Genomic DNA, 24,642 nt, shown 5'->3' with positions numbered 1-24,642 from the left:
AAGAAGCAAAAAGTTGGCCATTATAATTAAACAAAAGATGTGGGGAGAGGCCAGAGCTGTCTGGCATTAAAATAAAAAGAAAAAAAAAAACTGAAAAAAAAAAACAGATCACTGCCAGCAGTTAGCACAAGGGCCAGGCCATTAAAGCAAGATCGCAAAAAGTTAAGCAGTCACAGAGGCAGCCTAGCATAAAAATTCTTCCTCCTTGATATTCTCCAGTGGAAGGCAGTAGTTTCTCACTCGAGCTTTATTTACATAGAACCAAGAACCCTCAGTAATATCCAGTAACACCCACTATGCTGTGCAGAACAGACTGGGACTAGTAATTTCTGACCTCCAGATTGATATCAAGGAAAAACTGAATTTATGTTTCTTGTGAAAAAAGATATAAACATGGCCATTTTAAATATATTTAGTTTTTATTTTTAAACCAAAAGCTACTCAAATGATTACCTCTTTACCGCCCCAATAAAGAAAAAAAAAAATCTATTCCATATGTTTCTGTAATTTTAAACTCAGAAAAATCTCAAAGGTTTCTTACTACTGTACTTACATGCAAAGGCGAAAGCATATCCAATTAGATTTGAGGGTATCATTTATTCCGTGCAGAGCCAAGGACTACTGTGAAAAAAGGCACAGATACAGAAAGAAGGACAGCAATAACAAACTAAACAGGGATGGGGAGCAGAGGAGAAAAAGTTCAGAAGCAATGCATTAAAAAAAAAAAAAAAGCTTCTATAGTCTATATATTTCTTTTGACTTTTTGTTCCCTGATTCTCCATATGACTTATTTTACCGTGGAAAATTTAATGGAAAAAAAATCAATTAATCAATAATATTGGAATCAAAGTCAGCTGAATGCCTTTCACGGCGAGGCTCACTTTAAAGAGGCTTTAACAATGCTCTGAGAATGATTTTCAAGTGATGCATTTTTAAAATTTAGGAGTGTGTTTTCTGTTATACAGTACAAAGGGCTCGCACAAGCAGCAGTTGGAACAAGCATACAACACAAGTATTCAAGCTTTTGTCTGGGGCAAGCATATGAGCAAATTCAGCCCGTAGTTAGAATCAGCATGCCATCTGCAATCTGGCTGCTCATAGCTAGCATCACACTAGAATCATAGAAAAAAAAAAGGCAAAAACAAAAACGTTGGCCCACTTCCTCTCAAACCTGTCTCTATATCACTATCGCTGTTCCTATTTTGCAGTTTCTGTCCCAGCTTAGTTTGGGCTTCAATGAAACTAATTTCTTAATTTACCAAATAAAGCTTTAATCAGTTTATGGAAAACCATTCCTTCTTTCCTCTAAGATCTTGGTTGAGGACCAAGAGAAGGAAAAAAAAAATCTTTATGGGAATCAACTAGAGTCTTGTTATTTTTAAAAAGTGTGTGTGTGTGTGTGTGTGTGTGTGTGTGTGAGTGTGTGTGTGTAAAGGTATATTTCCTTTAATGTATGACTAGTAAGTCCAGAGGAAAATGCACAAGTAAAGTATTAGGTTCATGAGAAATGTTGTTCTTTCAAAGTAAGAAACAGGAGACTACAAGGTTACTGGCAAAGCTGGGAGGATCCTGTTATTAGAGGGGAAAAAAATTAAGACGATGAAAGGGTCAGCCTTTCAAAGAACAGTACAGAAAAGAGATTACAAATGCTTTTTTCCACACAAATCTGGGGTGTCATCTATGTCATGGCAGATGGGGTAGTCCTAACCTTCACTGACGGGGTGATGGGCCATGGACATAAAGAGGAGGTAAGCTACTTGTTAGGGGAAAGGTGAGGAAATCCCTTCAGGACAACTGGATACGAAAAACCAGCTGCTCTATTTTCTCCTCCCTTTATTGACACGTATGGAAAGGACACTATGCAAGGAGGCTTGATGTGAAGTTAAATTTCCACTTTCTTTGTTTGGCTCACAGGTTGTGTTATGTTCCTTCTCATTTCTACCTGAAATGGCAGATTTATGCTGCGATGATACAGAATTTACAACACATTTTAATTTCTGAAAACTTTCTTCTCATGACTGAATAATGTTATTAGGAGTACTGATATCCTGGCATCAGTCATTATGTCTTCCCTCTCAGACCACTGAGAGCAAATTGAACTGTTTATGAAAGATTGCTAATTGTAAGGAGTAAGGAGGGCACAGCAAGCCCTTCATCCTCGGCAGAGTCTTACACTAAGCAATATTGTTTTCCAACTATTGAGGCTGCTGATTATGAACCTATGATTATGTTCACTTTTATCAGTGCAAACTTGATCTTCTCACAGATACTGCAGTTTTATACTGTTCAACTTGGCCAGAATTTGAGAGGAGTTCAGACACATTTTTAAAGCTATAAGCAGGGATAGTCAGTCTGAACAGACCCACAACCCGGACCAAATAATGTTGTTATAGTATCGAACAATTCGTGCAAGTTTAAAGGTCATATAAAGCTTACCCACTGGTCTGCCTATATTCAAACTATCTTGGGTTTGGGGTAGATGTAGAGAAAAACAGTGAGTTCAAGGCTTTTGCCACCACAAAGATGAATAATTAAAATAAATTGTCATGGCTATTCAGGTTTATAATTCAGCTGCTGAGGTGGTGAGTTTTCCTGTCAGTCGTACATGTAGCAATTTACCCTCCTTCCCTCAGTCCAAAGCAACATACATGTAACAGGCATGCTTCCTGCTGCCACTCAGAACAGGCATGAAAGGCAAATCATTTACTTTCCAGAAACAAAGTCCAGCTGCATACAGCTTTGGCTGTTATTCCCTTGTTCTATCATTTTCCAGCACCCAACAACATTCAGCAAGATGAGTTAATAGTTATTGGTGTCTGGGGAAAGGTTAAAATAAAAAAAAAAGGACACAGATGGCAGAGATACAATATTACTGCAAAAGCAGGTGAATGCGGGACCATCCTTGGCTTGCCAGGCTTTATGTGAAGCTTGCACTGCAAGTTAAAAAACAAAACAAAAAAGTTAGAAATAATAATAAAGAAAGAAAGGAAAATTAGGAGCGCCAGCACCAGCATTTGGTGATGGTGAATGCTCATGCAATGATTATGGAATTGACAGAAATTAAAACCAAAACTTCGAGTAAGCTATTCTACATGACAAGCAAAAGCAACACTTGATACTGAATTAAAGAACACGTGGTTAGTTTCCATTTGCCTGTAATTCAGGGTTCACCAGTGACTTCTTGAAACCACTACATGTTCTCATCGGAATATCTACCGTTTCATTGTCATTTTCTCCAAATAACACAGAACCATTATCTATTCTGTTAAGATTTAGGCATCACATCTGTACTGAATAGGAGTCGCCTCTTCCATTTGTGAGCTGCTGGAGTATGAGAATAAATATGCTATTAATGACTTTGAGCAATTAACTTGGGGGTTGGAATACAGTGGATGACATGCTATTAATCTACTAGGAAAGGAAAAAAAATAAATAAAAAGAGACAATCACTATGAGGTTACAGCTACAGCAATGCCAGGAGCCAGCCCCCTCTTCTAAGTTCAAGGCAGTGCCAAACGCCAGACCCGCACGTCTAACTGTAGGCAAGTCCAAAACATGCAACTGCATTCCTTAGCAAGAATCAATTAAAAAAAAAAAAGGTGAAGGGATGATTGTGCGAACTATAGTCATCAGATGCCAGGTACAGTTTCAAGATGATGGATTTAAAAACTTTCTTTTGGGATGGATGTTATCTTAACCAGCAAATGCCTGCTAGTAGTTGTGCAAAGCACTCATAAAAGAGGAACACTGTCCACTGAACAACTTACCCTCGGGCAGTCCCACCACTGTGGTGTAGCTGCAAGCAAGGAAAGTGACTTGGTGGCCAGAGGTGGCAGGAGGTGGGGTCCAGCTAATGGTAGTGCCAGGGTTAGTTCTACTTTGAAATCTTAGGAAATGTTATATGATCTCATGCCACTACAGGTCAAGGAGAAGTATAAAGCCTTACCTACGTTAAAAAGGGAGCATGTCATTAAGATAGAAAAAACAAAACAAAACAGAATTTAAAACTATTAGAAAAACTAAGTTAGGCTCTGAGGAGGAAACATAGCAGGTGAATAAATAGGCATCTCCTTTCTTGTTTTCTCCCTAGAACAAAACCAGCTCTAAGCGGCACGTATGGTGACTCCAGCATCTCCCGGCTACAGGAGTCTCCCATTTATTTTCAAAGTGCTGCTTTGCTTACCCTGGCTACTGTCTTTCTGTGGTCCTCTCTAACCAAAACCCTCCACTAGCAGGAAGAGAACTGGTGCTTTTTTTGTGTTTGTTTTACTTTTACACTTCAGGACTCCAAATGGCAGTTGATCTCACTGTTCAAATAGTAAAGTGTGGAAAAGGGTAAGAACCTAGCGGTTACCAAAAAATACACGACATTATCAGGCACAAACCCTGGTGACTGTTGTGCATGTGCACCAAATTAAGTCTAATCCATTAATAATAAATGAGAATATATAAATAAGGCTAAAATAGAACTCATATATACTTCCTATAACTTGAAAAGCATATATACTGCTAAGGTCCAAGGCTGGGAAGAAGATAACCTGAAATGTTCAACAGGGCAAGGAAAAAACCTCCCTATACTAGCAAGTTGGTTACTAGGTAGGTATTTTAAAATGGAGGCACAATCTTGAATCCCTTGGAATTTTTATTGCTTAAAGGCACATCCAGTATACATGAAATATCCTTAGAACATTGCTGGTCTTCTATAAACATTTTTAATTCTAAAATATATACCTTTAAGTACGTTAGTGCTTCAGGATAAGAAAAACTTAACTTTGGGTTTCTTAAGCTGAGTCAGCAGCTTCTGTTTCATTTACTCCTACAAATGCAGACACACACACACACACACACACACACACACACACACACACACACACACCCCTCTACACCTACACCTACTTTTATCTTGGGTTAGTTTGAATCGACAAGGGTATGATGCCAAATGTTTTTCTGTTGTCACTGCAAGACTCACTGTACTCTCTGAACCTGCATGGGAATGTCACCATCCTTGACCGACAGACACTCTTCCAATGTGTGTAGCTACAAAGTGCTTTCATGAACTGGATTACAATCTAGGCAATTGTTACTCTCAGGGCTCATCTAACATAAGTAAATGTTCAGCCCTTGGAGTCCTTTCATCACTTGGGTCTGTACAAACTCCATTAAAGTCACACCTCACCTAAATCAACGACTTTCTATTGCTTAGAAAATGTGCCTGCTCCTTTGCTCTCTTGACACATTTCCTGCTGTCTCAGAGCTTGTCAAATTTGTAGTGTAACTGAAGACCTTCTCCGTGAGTCACTGTAACAGTGCATTTTGATTTCTACCACAGGCAATGTAACAAGACTCCTCAAGGGTAAGTCTGTCTGTCTGTTCACCACGACTCCGTGAACAATCCTTAGGACAGCTCTCAATTACTGTGCAGACGCAATTCTACCTTCTATGTACATATTTTTTAAATGTGTCTTTGCTGGCTTGAGGACCAACATTTTCATTGTTTCCTTAGTTGTCAGCTTTTCCCCTAGAACAGTAGCGTATCAGGACGAAGAGCCAGAGTCCTGGAGCCCGTTCTGAGCTGTCTCCCTGCTGCTCGGAGAGCACCGCACGGACGGGGAGGACAGGCCCGCGGGCTCGCCAGCCACCAGAGCTTTTCCTCCAGGTGCTGGACTGACCACTGTGCTTTCTGTCAGCCAACAGCAAATGTCATAAAACTGCACTCTCTAGTCTTCACGGTGGTTTGACATACAGCTTCAAATCACCGGAGAATGTCATGTAAGGCCCAGATCGCCCACTGCCTTCAGGCAGCTGTCACTGGCGTCTCATAGATGCCGAAACAAGAGCAGAATCTGACCCTGTGGCACGTGAAATCAAAGCCGTATTTTAAAATGGTTTTTTGTGTGTGTATGTTGGGTATAGGTGTGTCTTGAGGGTTGTTGGGGATGTCTTAACTAGATGGGACTGTGATCCCGTTTTCATAGTAAAACAATTCATCATCCTGTTGAATTTAGAGGAAAACTAGTCATCACTAGCAGTTCTTCCAAATCTTTCAATTGGGGAACAATGACTGGCTTATCAAGCCTTACAATGCAGAATAGAAAAATAATCCTAACAATCATAATTTTAGGATGCTCTTTACCAGGAGTCATGAGGATTGTCTCCAAAGAGTAGTGAAGAGAAATAAATCGTCTTCTTGAAAGTCCTAGTGTTGGTGCAGAAGACGCTACTGGAGAGGCAAGGTTACTCCAGTCCTGATTGCTTGTTCATGTGGTCAGGTTTTATAAATTAATGTTTGTGTACCCTTTCGAGACTTTAAAAACCTTTGCCATCTTCCCTCCACTGTAGAGAAAATACTTGCTTTTATCTTTCTGGAACAGACCAGTTTCCAGTCTGTAAATGGGTAAAGTAGAGACATGCAAGAGGAAGAGATTGTTAGAGGCCCCTACAGGGGGTGACACCTGCTTACTTTTTCTTATCCTTGTCTTTCTTGGTCTGCTGGGCCCCAGACTGCTGGGCCTGGGTCTGCAGTAACTGGGCTGCCGCTTTCTTTTTCTGGAAATTGTTCACCTCCTCCTCCAGCTCCTTCTTCTTGTCTTCCACTTTTTTCTTCTCTTCTTGGTGTGTCCGCTTGAGCAGGTCAAACTTCTCGTGGAGCTGGAAGAAAGAGAAGACAGCTTGTGAGGGGCGGGGAGCTGGCCGGTGTGGGCTGTCTGGCCCGCGTCGCTGCCCGTGCCTCCATCGCAGCAGTGAGGCAGCGCCTGGCGCCCGGGACAGCCAGCTAAGGGGGGAAAGGCGTCCCTTGGAGTCCTGTTCTCCTTTGGCGCTCGGACCCTGTGGAGCTAAAGGGAATCCTTGCATATTTTTTCTAACAATAAAATACAGTGTGTCTGTAAAGTCATGGTGCACTTTTGACCGGTCACAGGAAAGCAACAAAAGATAGAAATGTGAAATCTGCACCAAATAAAAGGAAAACCCTCCCAGTCTCTGTAGGATGATGTGGCAGCATGTGCGCATGTGCAGATGATGACGTAACACTGTGTATACAGCGGAGCAGCCCACAACCATGCCAGTCAAGATGTGGACGGTACAGAGAAAAGTTCAGTGTGTTCTGTGGCTCGCTAAATTTGAATCTGTGACCAGAGTGCAACGTGAATATCAGCACGTTCAGAACGAAGCGCCACCACATAGGAATAACATTACTCGGTGAGATAAGCAGTTGAAGGAAACCGGCAGTTTGGTGGAGAAACCCCGTTCTGGTAGGCCATCAGTCAGTGACGAGTCTGTAGAGGCTATACGGGATAGCTACCTAAGGAGCCCTAAAAAATCTGTGCGTGAGCCCACATCGAACTGCACTGAATAGGTATGACACTGGGAGAGTTTTCCTTTTATTTGGTGCAGATTTCACATTTCTATCGTCTTTTGTTGCTTTCCTGTGACCAGTCAAAAGTGCACCATGACTTTACTGTTCACAAAAGTTAGGGGTATTTCAAAATGAATATGAAGCAATAAAAAAAGAAGAATTTGATTTTTTTTTTTTATTAAACAAGAACATCAGAAAAGCAAACGACAAGTCAAAAAAAGTTGTTCAATTACGCAAATGAGATGCAAAACCAACTTTTATTTCATTGGTGAAAATGCACTAAAAGGCTGAAAGTACTGGAGTATCTGCATGTTCCCTGATCCCCTGATTTCTGTGAGCAGTGTATATAGTCATTGTAAAAAGCACAAAGAAGGAAATAAAAATTATCCATGCTCGTAATAAGAAATTCACACTAGTGAGAAGAGTAGTTCTTTATTTAATATATAATATATATTTACTTTGAGACATATATAGCTACTACAGATGACTGTGTTGAGAAATTTCTGGCCCTTGACAAACTGAATTTCAAAGGAAGGGGGAGAAGGAGAGTAGGGGAGGAAGAGGCGGAGAGGCAGAGAAAGAGAAGTACTAACTCGCCATTCCACTCAGTTGTTCCATTTAGTTGTGTACTTGTTGACTGCTTCTTGTACATGCCCCGACTGGGGATCAAACCAGCGACCTTGGCACGCTGGGGCAATGCTTCATCTACTGAGCCACCCAGCCAGGGCTGAAAGGAAAATATTCTTACTGGCAAATTCTAGATTTTTACCTAGCATCCACTTAGCATTTAAAACCAACAGCTAATAAGGATCAGTTTTCCTCTCTGCAGCAAAACTGTGTTGAGCGAACAACTATTTAAATAATTTCTAAGTTTCAGCTAAATTAAGAGGATGGTGAGAAAATTAGACAATTTCATTTGTAAATGTAGTGAGCTACAGATCAAGCACTCAGATACTCATTATCTATCATCAGAAGCAAGCATATCACACACACTCTCTCTCTCAAAGGAATGAGTATTATAGCAGAAATCCATGTGAACTTCCAGGAAGCAGTTAATTTGGCCTTGGCATGGGGAATGAGACGGAGTCAAAGGGGTGTGGGAGTGGAGAGCATGCCGACAAAGGGGGAAGTGTGAGCCGTGAGCCCAGGAATGGTGTGCAGAGACTGTCGCCTATCAGTGCTGAAGAGCCATCCACTGTTTAGCTCACTGAGTTGGCTAATATACTAAGATAATAATTATCCTGGAATCTCAAATCTCTTATTTCAAGACTTGTATGTTGAAGAAATACGAGCTACAAAGAAAATGGAACCAGGTCCAGAGACCTAAGATCTAGTTTTAGTTTCAGTTTAGCTACTAATTTGGTATAGGACTGCATAGATCGCTTAACCTTTACGACTCTCAGTTTTACCATCTGTAAAATGGGGATGAGAATATCTGACCTACTTTTCTTGCTAGGTTAGTATGCCATGCATGTGATAAAATATATGAAGAAGGTACTGAAAACAGCATGAAGTCCTACAAAACGTGCCATTAATAAAATAATTTGCTTATTTCTCCTCCATGAAAAAGGACAGATAGATGGCTTACCTCTTTCTCTGCCTCTTTAAGTTCAGCTTCCTTCTCTTTCACTCTCATAACAAACATTTGTCTCATTTCTTCTTCTTTCTTCTGAAGTTCTCCCAGAAATTCATTCCTTTTTGCTTCATATGTCTCCTGAAGACTATTCAAAAGTCACAAACAAGGACAGTGTCATAAAATTGCATAAGATAATTCAGTTCATAGAATTTCCACCTGCCCTCTTCCAAAAAAATAGATATGGCTGCCACTTACCACAAGAAAGGCACATAAAATGGCACCATCATCTCTTTAGTTATGCAGTGATGAGAAAGACAAGTGTATCAAGAGCCAGAGATGAGTCAGTAATCACAATACAGCACTAACAAGCCGTCCCTCACTGGCTATGTTTTATCCCACACATACTCATGCAGGGAAAGCTGGGCTGGGCTGACTGGTCTCTTCCAGAGAAGCCCACCAGGTAGATACTGAGATATGATTAAGAATTTCAGAAGATGGAGGTGGTGTAGTGTAGGGAGAGGAATGCATAGGTACTTCATACGATTCTGGTCACAGCAACTTGCTGACTGATCTTGGCAAGGATCAGAGCCTCTAAGCTTCAATGCTCCCTGTTTAAGACATGGATACAATAGCACCTACCTTCAGGGATATGACTATGGGAATTAAATGGCAAAGTGAGTAGAGCATCCAGTGCTTAGTAAATATCACCCTCCTCTATTCATCTCCCTCCAGACCTCCGTATAGAAAACAGACTTAGTGAACCATCAAAACAGACAATAGTGTATCTAATGATATTACAACAAAATTGCTACTTTTAAAGTTGCATTACCAATTATAAATAGATCTGGGAGGAATTTTATTTTTTAATTTTTTTTTTTTAAATTAAATTTAAAAAAAATTTAAATCCCATCCTCCTCCCGACTGACTACAGAACTTACTTAAGAGCCCAATATTTTATTTTATTTTTAATTTATTTTTTTATTTATTCATTTTAGAGAGGAGAGACAGAGAGAGACAGAGAGGAGAGAGAGACAGGGGGGAGGAGTTGGAAGCATCAACTCCCATATGTGCCTTGACCAGGCAAGCCCAGGGTTTTGAACTGGTGACCTCAGCATTTCCAGGTTGACGCTTTATCCACTGCGCTACCACAGGTCAGGCCAAGAGCCCAATATTTTAAATCAAATGCCAGGACTCAGCTTTATCTCTAAGTCAGAACAAATATCTTTACAGAAATATCACTGTTGATAACACAGCTTAAAAAAACAGACACCCACACCCATATAAACAGAGAAAAGTTAAATAAATAAATAAATAAATAAACAGAGAGAAGTTTGTTGGTATTTTATAAGGTGCTATTGCTATTTCTCTCTCCCTTGCACTTTCCCTAGAACAAGAGTTGTCAGAGTAACACAAGCCAGCAGGACTATCCACCTTTACCCGTGGACCAAATTTATCCAAAGTGCTGACTCCAAACTGGATAGCACCTGTGGATGAGCCCAGGTACCGTGCAGAGCCACCCTCAGCACTCACACAGTCAGGTGGTGAGAGTGCACGTACGTGTAGATATATACAAAGAACTAAACAATTAGAAAATGTCTCAATTAGGATTGTTTCTACTTTTGCAATCAATGCTTTTATTGATTGATTAAAAGTAAGTTCTCCTGCCCTCAAGGGTATCAATACTGCCTGTTAATGAATAATCCTGTTTTGAGTTTCCAGAGGTATATTTAGCTTTCACATTATCTTACGAAACTAAATCTGTCTAATGTTAATGTTGGCTAATCTTTATAGCTATTGTATATCAAAGATAGAGAAGTATGCTGATTCAGAATGACAAAAAAATTCATGAATTCATTTTGATAGCTTCCAATAAACTCTTCACCACCATTATTTGGGTCAGACTTGCCAAAGACAAAAGATGGCTTGTCCCTGCTATGAAATCTCAAGGGAAACTTAGTTTTTGATGATTTTAGAATAATGAATACATCTCTCTCTTCTCACAAGCATTGGGATACCATTTATAGAAAAGCCACCAAGAAACAACCCCCAAAATGTGTTTCAGAGATCACTCTTCCAAGAGATCTTACAAAGAGGGATTCCCAAAGCAAGGGCTTGATGGGTGGAATCCATGTTGGGGTGCGTGCGGGAGTCTCTCTCTGCCTCCCTTCCTCTCACTAAAAAAAAAGAAAATAAGGCCCTGGCCGGATGGCTCAGTGGTAGAGCGTCGGCCTGGCGTGTAGGAGTCCCGGGTTCGATTCCCAGCCAGAGCACACAGGAGAAGCGCCCATCTGCTTCTCCACCCCTCCCCCTCTCCTTCCTCTCTGTCTCTCTCTTCCCCTCCCGCAGCCAAGGCTCCATTGGAGCAAAGTTGGCCCGGGTGCTGAGGATGGCTCTGTGGCCTCTGCCTCAGGCGCTAGAGTGGCTCTAGTTGCAACAGAGCGACGCCCCAGATGGGCAGAGCATCGCCCCCTGGTGGGCATGCCGGGTGCATCCTGGTTGGGAGCATGCGGGAGTCTGACTGCCTCCCCATTTCCAACTTCAGAAAAATACAAAAATAAAATAAAATTAAATTAAATTTAAAAAAAGGAAAATAAAAGAGTAGAGGGGAAATGCTGTGTGTGGTCTCCCTTTAGGAGAGTTGCACTGCACAGTGGTTCACAAAGCCAGTGCACATCAGGATCGCCTGGGCATGTTTTACTGGACTTTTCTAAATACAGTTTCCTACCTTCACTCCTGGAGATGCTGAGTCAGGGTGTCAGGCTAACGCTAAATAATCTGTATTTTTTTAAATGTTCCCCAAGTAATCTGATGGAACTAGTCTGCCATCCACTGCTTGTCTTAAGTGCTCTGGAAAGCCCGTCAGATTGACTTAGAGCTCGCCAAAGTTGTTTAATCATGGAAACGTTTTAAAGGTAATCCACAGACAATGCTACCAAGAATACTAAGCACTCTCAAGATGACTCTGCCTTACTCAATTCCAGCCACAACCTACTTCAGGGGTCCCTAAACTACGGCCCGCGGGCCGCATGCGGCCCCCTGAAGCCACTTACCTGGCCCCCGCTGCACTTCTGGAAGGGGCACCTCTTTCATTGGTGGATGCATCCTGTGCTCCTGGAGTACTGTATGTGGTGGCACCGCAAAGCGCGGCGTCGCTCACGTACAGTACTACTTCCTGTGACGCGGAAGGCATGCGTCACTGCTCTGGAAGCATGTCATATCACTTGTTACGGCTAGCAGTGACAAATATGGAACCGGACATTGACCATCTCATTAGCCAAAAGCAGGCCCATAGTTCCCATTGAAATACTGGTCAGTTTTGTTGATTTAAATTTACTTGTTCTTTATTCTAAATATTATATTTGTTCCCGTTTTGTTTTTTTACTTTAAAATAAGATATGTGCAGTGTGCATAGGGATTTGTTCAGTTTTTTTGTTTGTTTGTTTTTTTTACAGAGACAGAGAGAGAGTCAGAGAGAGGGATAGACAGGGACAGACAGACAGGAACAGAGAGATGAGAAGCATCAATCATTAGTTTTTCGTTGCGCATTGCGACACCTAGGTTGTTCACTGATTGCTTTCTCATATGTGCCTTGACCGTGGGCCTTCAGCAGACCGAGAAACCCTTTGCTCAAGTCAGCGACCTTGGGTCCAAACTGGTGAGCTTTTGCTCAAACCAGATGAGCCCGTGCTCAAGCTGGCAACCTCAGGGTCTTGAACCTGGGTCCTCGGCATCCCAGTCCGTCACTCTATCCACTGCGCCACCGCCTGGTCAGGCCATAGTTTTTTTTAATAGTCCGGCCCTCCAACGGTCTGAGGGACAGTGAACTGGCCCTCTGTGTAAAAAGTTTGGGGACCCCTGACCTACTTTATGCTCCAGTTTCTGGAGATGCCATTTCTAGCTACGGTCATGACTCAATCAAGGGTCTTAACCAATATGTTAAAAGAAAAAGTTTAAGGGAATAGGATAGAAAATACCAGAGTAAGTACAAACAATAAGAGCAAGTATGGCATCATGAAATATGTACACTAGATCAGTGGTCCCCAACCCCCGGGCTGCGGACCGGTACCGGTTCGCAGAGAAAGAATAAATAACTTACATTATTTCTGTTTTATTTATATTTAAGTCTGAACGATGTTTCATTTTTTAAAAATGACCAGATTCCCTCTGTTATAGCCATCTAAGACTCACTCTTGATGCTTTTCTTGGTCACATGATACATTTATCCGTCCCACCCTAAAGGCCGGTCCGTGAAAATATTTTCTGACATTAAACCAGTCCGTGGCCCAAAAAAGGTTGGGGACCACTGCATTAGGTCATAATGCAGACCATATTCCACAGTAAAGGCTGCAGCCTATGGTGGAGAGCCTGTGACCTAGAGAGACAAAGGAGCCAGGTGCTGCTGCAGGTGGCCGCAGCCACGAGCCTGACGGCAGTTGGACATCCTGGGTGGAAGAGGAAAGCAGGCTCAGTTAACACCACTTACTAGATCTCCCTGTCCTAGGATATGAACCAGCTTTTGAAGTCTGACATTGGAAATAATCAGGAACGTCTAAGAAAGAAATCATAGAGCCTTATTTTAAGGGTGTGAGTGATGTAGAAATGACTCAGAACCACAGCATTCACAGAAAAATATTCCCCAGGAACCGCGGCTGACTGAGATGTTAAGGGGACACTGGAGACCCTCACCGATGCTTCTGGTCGGTGAGGATGAGTCCAGAGGAGCTGCCTCTATTCTCTCCACTCACAGATAACGGAAGTGATGATACCTTTTGCAATTTTTAGCTCTTTCAACTTAATTTCTAACTGCAGTTCATAACACCTTTTCTAAGTGGAAATGTACAATTTTTCATCGGGTTTGAGACTGCTTTGAAACTAAAGATTTTATTTTCTTATGTTTCTCCTAATAGACCTTCGTAGAGGCAGGTTTTGTTCATAGAAGTCAAGGGAAGAGAGAATGAATACAGACATTCAGTTCTTCCCTCAGTCTAACAATTTATACCACATAATTCTCTTCCAACATGTGACAATCTCCTGAAACCACCTAGTGGAGGGCATGCCCAAGTGTAAGATGTCACCATGGTTTAGGGAGCAATTTATGTGTGGGAATGCATTACTCCTTACAAGCACCCAATAAGGTATCAGTATCACCCTCCCCTTTACAGATGGAGAAATCTGGAGAGAGTGTTAGTCCTGTTCAATTCACACAATGAGGAACTGACAGAGCTGGATGGCCCCACCTGTCTCAGAGGGGAGCTCTGCCCACTGTTCTGCACTGTTCAGCTGGTAAACTGAGGCCTGCATACCCTTAAAAAATATGTGTTTTGCCTGACCACGTGGTGGCGCAGTAGATAGAGCATTGGACTGGGATGCTGAGGACCCAGGTTTGAGACCCTGAGGTCGCCAGCTTGAGCGGGGGCTCATCTGGTTTGAGCAAAGCTCACCAGCTTGAACCCAAGGTTGCTGACTTGAGCAAGGGGTTACTTGGTCTGCTGAAGGCCCGCGGTCAAGGCACATATGAGAAAGCAATCAATGAACAACTAAGGCGTCGCAACAAACAACTGATGATTGATGCTTCCCATCTCTCTCCATTCCAGTCTGTCTGTCCCTGTCTATCCCTCTTTCTGACTCTCTCTCTGTCGCTGTAAAAAATAAATGTGTTTCATGGGCTTGAAAACTTTGTGATCTCTTGATGGAATGGTGGTAACAGCACTTTCTGTGACCTGACAGGCAGTCGGGGGGGGGGGGTGTATTCTGAGATGAGAAGGAGTGGTTCAGATGGGCTGTTGGGCAGAGGGCAATGATATCTCAGGAAAAAAGCAGGAACAAGACCAGGCTCCACTTGTGTCCTATTTCTCCCCCTCTACCCCAAATAGCCAGAAAAGGGAAGTGGGGGAATGGGTGAGAGCAGGCATGAAGCTCTGGTTGGGTTACTACCTAGCCCATTCTACAATAAGTCCTTTTACCAGATTTGCCTCCTGATCTAGCCCTGCTCCTTTTTTCCAGATGAAGAAACTGAGGCCCAGACAGGTTGAGGAGCTGAGTAACCGCAGGGCCAAGACGTGAATCCAGACACTGACTCTGCCCAGCTCTTCAATACTGCCCGGATCTGAACGAAGGGGAAGGCCAAATAAGTGCAACTTTATTGTAGTTCTTTGGTTCCATCTGTATGCATGGGGGAAAAAATCCTCCATGAAAAAATAAATAAAGATAGCCTCTCCCACATGAAAACCATTTCTATCACCTTTAAAAACCATCAGAGTAGGCCTGATTTTGTAGGGGCTGATTTTTGGTCAATGCATTTCAAGGTTGAGTTAGCTAAACTTGTTTACACAAAAAGGGATTCTCTACCTTGACCCAGAAAAGTGACATTTCACGTGGCTGCAGAATGCCGGTTTTACAAGCCCCCAGAGTGGGACTACGTGAGGCAAACTTGGCCAGAGGATAACTTCACGGCTAGAAGCCTTTTATTGGGGGTCTCCATTTGTTCTCACCAATATTCTCACACATCCTCACAGCACTCCACAGTAGCACTGGACCAGGAGACCAGCCCAGACTTTACCAAACTACCTCTATAGCAATTCTAAGTCAATAACCCGCTACCACCCCAATGGCAGATCCTGGACTCGGCCACACCACACCGTGACTCAGGCATGATGGCCAGCCAGCTCCTATGGAGCTGAGGGTAAGTTATAGGGCTAGCCACAAAAGAGGAGGAAAAGTCTTTTCCAAGGGCCCATGGCCCCAGTTGGTAGAGACACTGAGCCCAGACGCACCTCACATCTATGTTAAGGAATTGTGAGGGCTCAATCTGGATAAAGCAATGCGTGCCTGATCTGACAGCCTCACCTTCCACTGACATTTCACCAAGCCAGACACCCCACGCCAGCAGACTCTCCCCACCACCGGGCTCTGACAGGGCTTGGGCCTTTGCTAAGCCACTAATTCTACATACATTCCGATATTTCCCCCTTCATATTTTCCCTTTTCATCTCCATCAATGATGTGGGAAAATCCATAAGGACTTTTTTATAAGTTATCCCCTTTCCTACTCCTTCACTGTTAGTATTGTATTGAACCACTCAAAGCTAGTAAGAGCACTTCAAAGAGAGCGAGCCTTGGGAAGTCAACCCCACTTGGCAAAAATGAATGAGGCAAACTCTAAGGAGCAGCTACATGTCTGTAAATGCCTGGGCCAGGCTCTGTGCCTCTGTGAGTGTAATGATTAAGAATATGGGTTCAAAACTTACTCCTGTCACTTCCTAAGTATAGGACTTTGGGCAGGTTGTTTACACATTCAGCGCCTTAATTTCCTCACCTGTAAAGTGGGGATGATAATGACACCAACTACATCAACAGTTGAGATAATGTGAATCAAGCGGTTATCACAATGTCTGGAAATATGTGAGATTAATCTGCTCCCACCAGATGCTTCCCTCCTGATATTTTAATCCAACAAGGATTTCTGTGATACACCACCTTCGCCACTGTCATGGAAACAACAAGATTGCTAGGTGGCCTCATACCTGAAGGGCTTGCTGTCAGGGTCAGTGTCCTTGAACCCCATCTCCTCGAGCTTACAGCGCCGATACAATTCATAATGGCGGGTGTGAGTCTGTTCTCGCAAATCTTCCATGTTCACACGGATCAGCATCTCCCGCAGTTTCACAAAGTCGCAATGGTTTTCATTCTCCACTGCAAGAGATGGCGGAGGGGAAGCGGGGGGCTGCTATCAGCAACAATGTCACTGAAAATCCGAAGTGACATTTCCTAGATGTTGTTATCACTGCTCCTGAAATCTCTGAAGTCTCAAAGCCACCTGAAGATCCTTTACTGGAGTCCGCTTACTTCCCCAATGAAGACAAGATTTCTGACACTGACCATAATACTGATGAGAGGACTAAATCACTGCAGGGCACTGTGGGAGGAGATGTACAAATAGTGTCTTTGCTCTTCATAATAATTCTGCCAAGTAGGCACTACGACCCTTGCTTTGCCGATGCAGCCACATGGCTTTGCTCACATAGAGGTAGCAGAGTCTATATTCAAACACCGTGACATCTGGCTTCAAAGACTGGCTATTTCTACCACTCTATGCTGTCTGGAGCTGTACAAGGCTCTTTTTTATATATACTACCTCCTTTAATTTTATCAACAACACTATGAAGAAAATTTCCTTGTTGTAGATTAATTGGTCAGATTCATAAAAATTTTTCTAGGACCTCAAAGATATTGTTTCTTCTCCTAACAGATTTATTGCTTTTATTCAGAACAAATGAAAGAGGACTCACATCTCTCAAACCAATGAAGGAACTTTCTGGAGACATCCTGCTTCAGAACACACAGCAAGGGCAAATAATCGAGTCCCTGCCCATCAAAGTGGCAAATGGGAAGCTTCTTCAGGTTAGAGACCACAGTCACGTCTCACAATGTCAAATACAGGTCAGATATCTCTTAGTTCTCAGATATTTACCAAGATAACATTCAGTTGGAAGACAATGTTTCCATAGATAAACAAGTGTGGAGAAACAAGTACTCTCTTATTTGTAAAAAAAAATCTCAAGCTTTCTTATACTTTGCTGATGAAACTGGGTCAGACAGCTAGGGAAGAACTCTTCTCTAGGCAGAAATTTATGCCGACTTTCCCACACAAATCCTCATTCTTCAGGGGCTGCCTCATTGGCAACAGGGCTTTGCAGCCACTTCTCTCCATTGTCACCACTGTCCTACCTGGTCACTGTTTCTTTCTCACCTCCAGGATCGCCATGTGTACAACCCTGCTGCTCCCTTCCACCTGCCCACGATTAAGGACCATCCCAAACACAGCGGGGGGAGGAGGGGTCATCACAGGGGTTAAATGTGAAGAACCCCTTCCCTGTGACACATACCCTGCACCACGCCCCACGGGTACTGCCTGGCCTTGGCCATCTTGTTGCCGATCTTCACCTCTTCGGTGCTGCCGACCACTGCAAATGGCAGGTGGACCTGCCAAGCAACACGGGGACAGAGAGTACAGTAAGTTGTCACTTAATGGCGTCAGCAGGTTCTTGGACACTGCAACCTTAAGCGAAACGACTGTAAAACAAAATTATTTTACTATGGTTTAATTGATATCAACAAGAGTTAAGTTCTTATGGCATATTTCTGGTCACAAAGACATCACCAAACCTCTAAAGACCCAAAACGCTTCTAAACACGGGAATGCATGCGAGCCACACACACAGTTAAGGAAGACTAATAAAAACAAGTAAGATCATTATTTTCCAACCTGCTTATTCCAGTTCACGGTCGAGGGTGGCCAGAACCTTTCCTGGCAGCTCCGAGCACCAGGACAGACCCCTCCCTGGACAGGACGCCCACCTTCCATCACAGCGTGCACTCACACCCCCCCCCACACTGAGACTGGGACAATGAGACACACAGGCCCCACCTGACATGCACACCTCTGGGACGTGGGGGGAAACTCGAGTTTCTGGAGAAAACGCACACAGACGTAGGTTAGAACATGACAACGCCACACACAGGGGCCCTGGCCTGGAGTCCACTTTTCCTTTTTTCACTCATCAAAGTTATAATGAAATGGCATTGAACAAAGTAACATTATTCAAGTACCTGCTGTAGTTATCATCCCCAGCTCAGGCAAAGACGGGGTTTCTACCTGCCTCTGCACTCCCCTCACTTCTAGAGGCCTCTACGTAGTGGCAAGAGAAACCAGGAAGGGCAGGCAAGGGAGGAGATGCTGCCATCAGTGGGGTAGGCTTTGTGTATCCTACCCCTCCCACACCCAAATTCTGAATATTTGATATGCACCAGATCCAAGGGGAAACTGGAAGGGTTCTGAAACTACACAGTAAGCTTTGGACACAAGCTGCCCAAGCCAGTAGCCACTAATATATATGGCTCTTGAGCATCTGAAATGGGGCCTGTGGGATCAAGAAACTAAACTTCACTTTGCTTCAACTCTAGTCTTCTAAAAAGACAAGAGCCAGTTTGTCAACGTGGATGCAAATATTCAAGAAAAATTATCTTTCTGAAACCTATTTGATATTTAAAAACTTTCAAGTATGTTGGGAGTAACTAAGTGTGCTGCAAGTTGGGATGTGCTATAATTGTACAACATACAGTGGATTTCAGACTTATTGTGAAAATGCCTCATTAATAATTTTTACATTTATTACGTTATAATGATAGTATGTTGGGTGTATTGGGTTAAATAAGATCTTAGAATTAATTTCTTATCACTTAAAAAAATTTAATTGATTTTTAGAGAGAGGGGAGAGACAGACGGACAGAGAGAGAAAAGAGAGGGGAGAAGAGGGAAGCTTCAACTCATAGTAGTTGCTTCCTGAATGTACCTTGAAAGCCCGGGGTTTCAAACCAGCAACCTCAGCATTCCAGGTCGACACTTTATCCACTGCGCCACCCCAGGTCAGGCAGTCTTACCACTTTTTTAACATGGCTACTAGAAATTTTTAAACTACTTGTGTGGCCCATATTATATTTCTGTTCAACAGCACTGCTTTAGATAGTTGACTACTGCACAGAATTCAAGACAGAAATACACCATAGTCCAAATTATTGGCCCACGCCTTGCACCCAGACTTATCTCATGCAGAGATAGTGTTCAAGACACTGACTGTTAAACGTTGGTTTATTCGGAAGCTATGGAGGCATTCTGGAGGAAAAGAATAATTCTATGTTTTCTATTAGCATATAAAAATAAGAACATTTAAAATGGTTGCCTTGAGAATTATTATTTAGGGTTCCCTGACCCAGTATTCTTTCACTACAGATAAGCTGAGAAAGGCAAGTATGTTTTAAAGCCAAATCCTCTCCCACAGAGAGCTTGGCATAAGCCTCTGCCCAGACTGCCCAAGTGGTATTCTGCCTGCTGCTCAAAGGTATTTATATTTTCTAGTTCGTCTCACACTCTGTAAGAAGGAAACAAAGCACATCTCTTTCTCAAACTCCAGGTCTGGAACTGAAATGTGTTCCCTAAAAGTGAGGAACAACAGGACCCTTCCAGCCAACATTCTGGTGTAATGACCAAGGAGACCGCTTCCTTCACTCAAACTGAGTGACAAAACTACAGTCACTGAAGTCTTTTCTACATGTCACATGGGATTTCATCACCAGGAATCGTTTGCAATGAAGACCTAAAAGAAAATTTCTTGATAAAGAGCAAGATTAATTTAGGAATGTCAAAGATCTTTAATTCTATTAATAAAGAGAGAGAGAACAAAAAGTTCATGGGTATTTTCTTTTCTAGAAAGTTAACACAAATTCAGTTTCACGACTTTGCAAAATTATTTAAAAAAATGGGGAAAGATATAAAAAGAAAATTGATGATATTTTTATGTTCCTTCCAGAATCCCACATTGACACCCAAATTGCAGTTTTGCAGCAGAACAAACAAGCGGCATCTTAGCCCGAGTCTTTGATGATGGTATAGACAAGCACACTGTTCTGTCTGGGTGGCAGTATCATAAAGGGCAAGGGTGTCGGCTGCAGGGCAAAGCTTCTGAGTTCAGACCCTGCCTCTGCTACTGACTGCTATGCAGTCTTAGGCGCATGGCTGCCATTCTCCCGTATGTGAGGTAGAAATATTCACAGAAACTCCCTGTGGGATTATCATAAAGATTAAGTGTAAAGCCTCGAACAGTAACTGGTACATAGTAAATGCTCCATACATGTCAAAACTGTCAGGCACTATTATTAACATGAAGCTCTTAATACCCAGAACCAGAGAATTTTAGAGGTAGAAGAGACCTCACATATCAGTTTGATCCAGTATAGGAATTGCCTCCAAGTTATCTCTCCTAAGAGAGCTGAACCAGAATTTGTAGTTTGCCTACCACCTGTGATGGGAACTCATTCTGCGGGGAAGGTGTTTGTCATGCGGTGGTGCTGACAGGCAAACTCCAGACGGCCAAAACCTTCACAGCTCTTTTCTGCATAGTTTTGTTTCCGTCTTTTGAATAAGTCCTGCCAATAAGTCTCTTATGGCAACCTTCCCTTCAAGCCCCTCACGCCTCTTTCCCCGAAGAATTCGCTCCCCTGTTTCTTCCAGAGCCTTTACTGTCCCAGCCACAGGAGGACGACAGCCAGAGCGGTTCACACGCTGAGTGTGACCCACAGAGGGCAGAGTGGAGCTGGACACTCTGCATTGATGAGATCCCTAAATTTTAAATTCTTACAGTAACAGCCCCAGAGAGGAAGAAAGTTTTACATTTGCTTCCAAAGTCCTAGATTAATTTAAGGCAGAAATCTTCCCTAAATGAAAACAGCTCTATACAGAAAAAGTCCACATGCCGAACAGAAGAAACAAGAGGCAGTTTTATGGAGTCTCCCTGAACTCCTGAATTATGATGACAAACAAATTATAGGGCTGGGGACCAGGGGGGCTGGGCTGAACTCTCAGTGGTACTATTAACTAGACGGCTTTGACCAAGTCATTTAGTTCTCTAGAATGAACCTCAGCATGACTCTCTTTACATAAAAATGTCCAGAATTGGCAAGTCTAGAGACAAGAAAGTGGATGAGTGGTTGCCTGTGGCTGGGATGGTTAAAGGATGAACAACTAAAAAAGGTACATGGTTTCTCTTCGGGGTAAAGAAAATGCCCTAAAATTGTCTGTGGCACTGGTTGTGCAAGTCTGTGAATATACTAGAAACCAGTGAATTATACAATACAGTGGTACCTTGACACACAAGCACTTTAAATCACGGGCAATTTGAGAGACGAGCAGGGATAATCACTCATAGGGATTTTTTGCTTTAAGTCATGAGCGGATATTTGAATCACGAGCTCCCGCCACCCTCTACTAGATAGCCTACTGAACGTTCTGAAAGGGAGGAAGAGACAAACTTCCATGGAAAGGTTTTTGTTGAAATACCCTCTAAGTGAAAGTGAGGAAAGTGTGGTGAAAAAGCCAAGTCAGTGAAGAAAATGATGACAATTAAGCAAAGTAAAAAAAACAGCAATTAATTTTAGCGATAAAGTTACATATCATAGTAGTGTGTAAGTTAAATTTTGCACTTAAATGTAGCATTGTATAGAGAGTAAGTTAGGTTAAGCGATAGCTCACAAAATGAAAACCTCCTCCTCCACCAGTCTCCTCCCCCTCCGCCAGCATCTTCACCTGACCTTGAAGGTAAATACACTTCATAAACCAGTTTATTTCTTTACATTCTCTATTATATATATATATATTATATATATTTATATATTTGTTATTTATAAAGTACATTTTCTTATTTAAAAGCATATAAAACAAAGAATTTGTGTGATTTTGGGGGGTCCGGAACAGATTAATTGCATTCCCATTAATTTAAATGGGGAAGTTCAATTTGACACATGAGCAAATTTAGTCATGAGCTTGGCCATGAAAGGAATTAAACTCGTGTGTCAAGGTACCACTGTATAATAATTATATCTCAATAAAGCCACTAATTTTTAAAAAGTGTCATTAGTACATTTAACAATGACATGATTAGATCCAATTTTTCAGGATTAGATCTCCTAATGAAAGTAGAACATACCTCAACCATCCACAAATTAAAAAATACAGACTGACTTCCACTGCCACGAGCACACATCTGAAGCAAGTTTCCAGCGTTTATTCAGGTAAGGTCAAGCTATTTGGAAGCTTCTAATTACACTTTACTGAAGGTAACCTACAATTTTAAGAATTCCAAAGACCATGACTGGACATCAATACTGTGCAAAGAATGCTGTTTTTACAGAAGTCACGCATTCCCAAATGAAAAAAGATACGCATAGGCCTGTGGCTCAGAGATGAGCTATGGCTCAGATGCACAAAGAGCACGGGGTGACCCCACTATCGACTGGCAGGAGGGCTCACCAAGACAGATTATATCACGAGTACACTTAGATCGCCGAAGCTCTAATCATCAATCTCCTGATCAGATCTTCCTGTGGAAAGAAGGAAAGGAAATTACACCCTCAACTGGATTCAGGAAAGGGTGGGGTAAATAAAAAAGGGGGGAAAGGCAGGAACCAATCCCAGAAGCAAAAGTGAGGCAGGAGGACATATTTTTGCCCATCTTGGCACAAGCAAGCAGAGATCTATTTCCTTTAAGTTGCTCTGTGTGAAGCGGTGCTGGGCTGGCATTCCCCACAACATTTGCTGTAGAAATCATAATTGTTAAGAGTGGGGAAGAACTGTGAGATTATCTTATGTAACTCTCCCAATTTGATAGATGGGAAAACTGAGCCACAGGGCAGGTAAAAGACTTGAAATATTGGCAGAGCCAGACCACATGGAAGACATCAGATTCCCAGCCCAGTGTTCCAGCCACTGTACAATGCTGATACAAAGAGAAGCCTAGAGGAAAATCACTGGCTGATCCTTTCTTTCTTGAGGACTTACACTCATTGTTGCATTAATCTCGGCCACTGTTTCTTCATCTGTGGGGAACTGATAGATTTGAACTCCATTGCTGACCAGTTCGCTCATGATCTTGCTCTTGAATTTGTGCAATTCGTTCTTGGCGATGGTGTCAGCTTTTGCAATTATTGGAATGATGTTCACCTATAAAACAAACACGTTCATTTGTACATGATTCCAATGTAAGAAAAATAATTAGACAAATAAAACACAGAAAACAGCTAAATAAAAATTATAAAACTTCACTTAAGAAAATAGAGACGATAGTGCAAAATAGAACTTTCAATCTAGATGCAAAATTAGACCTAGGATAATCTATTAGTTCCATCTGTGAACACTTTTACTTCCTCCCATCAGCACTGAAAGCAGTTGTAATTTCCTCTCCTGGGCTACCTCATTCTTCTTTACAGAGTAAAAGGAAGTGTCCCTCTATGACAAATAGCGATAACAAAGAAGTCTATTATTTGAATAACCAACCACTCCTATTAGGCCCCTCCCAGCTCCTTTAGGGACTTGAATTTTCATGTTCCTACCAGTGTAATAAAGTTTCATTAGTTAGAATAGCAGAATAGTCAGCTCTCCCCAAGGTAACATCCTTTCATTCTTCCCCTGATAATCGGAAAACTGCTGGAGCGGAGCACCTGAGTATTAACCAAAACAAAAATAGTTTCACCCACCTTTACATGTGTCAAAATTATACCAACTAATTGTTCTGAAAGTCAGCTTTTATCACATTACTCCTTCGTGCCAAAATGAGACCCAGTGCCAAAGGCTGGGCTCCCATTCAGGGCATCGGTTACAAAGACCAGGGAGCACTCAGTCTGACCACAAAGGCAGAAAGAGAGCCAAAGACACCCTGCAGTGCGAGCCCCAGACCCCCAGGTGGGACATTCTGCTCCCAGCTTCCGCCAGCGCTGTCCATGGGATACATTTTTAAAAATTCATTTTTAAGATTAACTTGCTTCTGGTCCTGGCCGGTTGGCTCAGTGGTAGAGCATTGGCCTGGCGTGCAGAAGTCCCGGGTTCGATTCCCGGCCAAGGCACACAGGAGAAGCGCCCATCTGCTTCTCCACCCCTCCCCCTCTCCTTCCTCTCTGTCTCTCTCTTCCCCTCCTGCAGCCGAGGCTCCATTGGAGCAAAGATGGTCCGGGCGCTGCCCCAGGCACTAGAGTGGCTCTGGTCGCAAAAGAGCGACGCCCCGGAGGGGCAGAGCATCGCCCCCTGGTGGGCAGAGCATCGCCCCCTGGTGGGTGTGCCGGGTGGATCCCGGTCAGGCTCATGCGGGAATCTGTCTGACTGTCTCTC

The 24,642-nt window shown here is 42.7% G+C and overlaps 1 protein-coding gene across 8 annotated transcripts in view; it reads right to left on the bottom strand.

Moving 5' to 3' along the window:
• The window catches only part of SEPTIN11 (septin 11), a 150,643-nt gene that overhangs the window by 10,474 nt on the left and 115,527 nt on the right, over positions 1-24,642 (bottom strand). For 2 of the 8 annotated variants that reach the window (XM_066384534.1, XM_066384533.1), the window contains exons 5-10: positions 23,320-23,481; positions 17,816-17,912; positions 16,454-16,622; positions 8,943-9,075; positions 6,461-6,648; positions 554-621 (exon numbers count right to left, since the gene is read on the bottom strand). In XM_066384534.1, the coding sequence (XP_066240631.1) occupies positions 597-621; positions 6,461-6,648; positions 8,943-9,075; positions 16,454-16,622; positions 17,816-17,912; positions 23,320-23,481 (774 nt within the window). In that variant the 3' untranslated portion in view covers positions 554-596. Of the gene's footprint in view, positions 1-437; positions 2,934-2,953; positions 3,947-6,460; positions 6,649-8,942; positions 9,076-16,453; positions 16,623-17,815; positions 17,913-23,319; positions 23,482-24,642 lie in introns of those variants that run through there. The other 6 variants (XM_066384539.1, XM_066384532.1, XM_066384537.1 and 3 more) reach the window with 4 other exon arrangements.

This window comes from Saccopteryx leptura, chromosome 5 (assembly GCF_036850995.1).
Source record: "Saccopteryx leptura isolate mSacLep1 chromosome 5, mSacLep1_pri_phased_curated, whole genome shotgun sequence".
NCBI lineage: Eukaryota > Metazoa > Chordata > Mammalia > Chiroptera > Emballonuridae > Saccopteryx > Saccopteryx leptura.
Note: the sequence above shows the minus strand (reverse complement) of the source record. Positions and strands in the feature narration are given on the sequence as shown.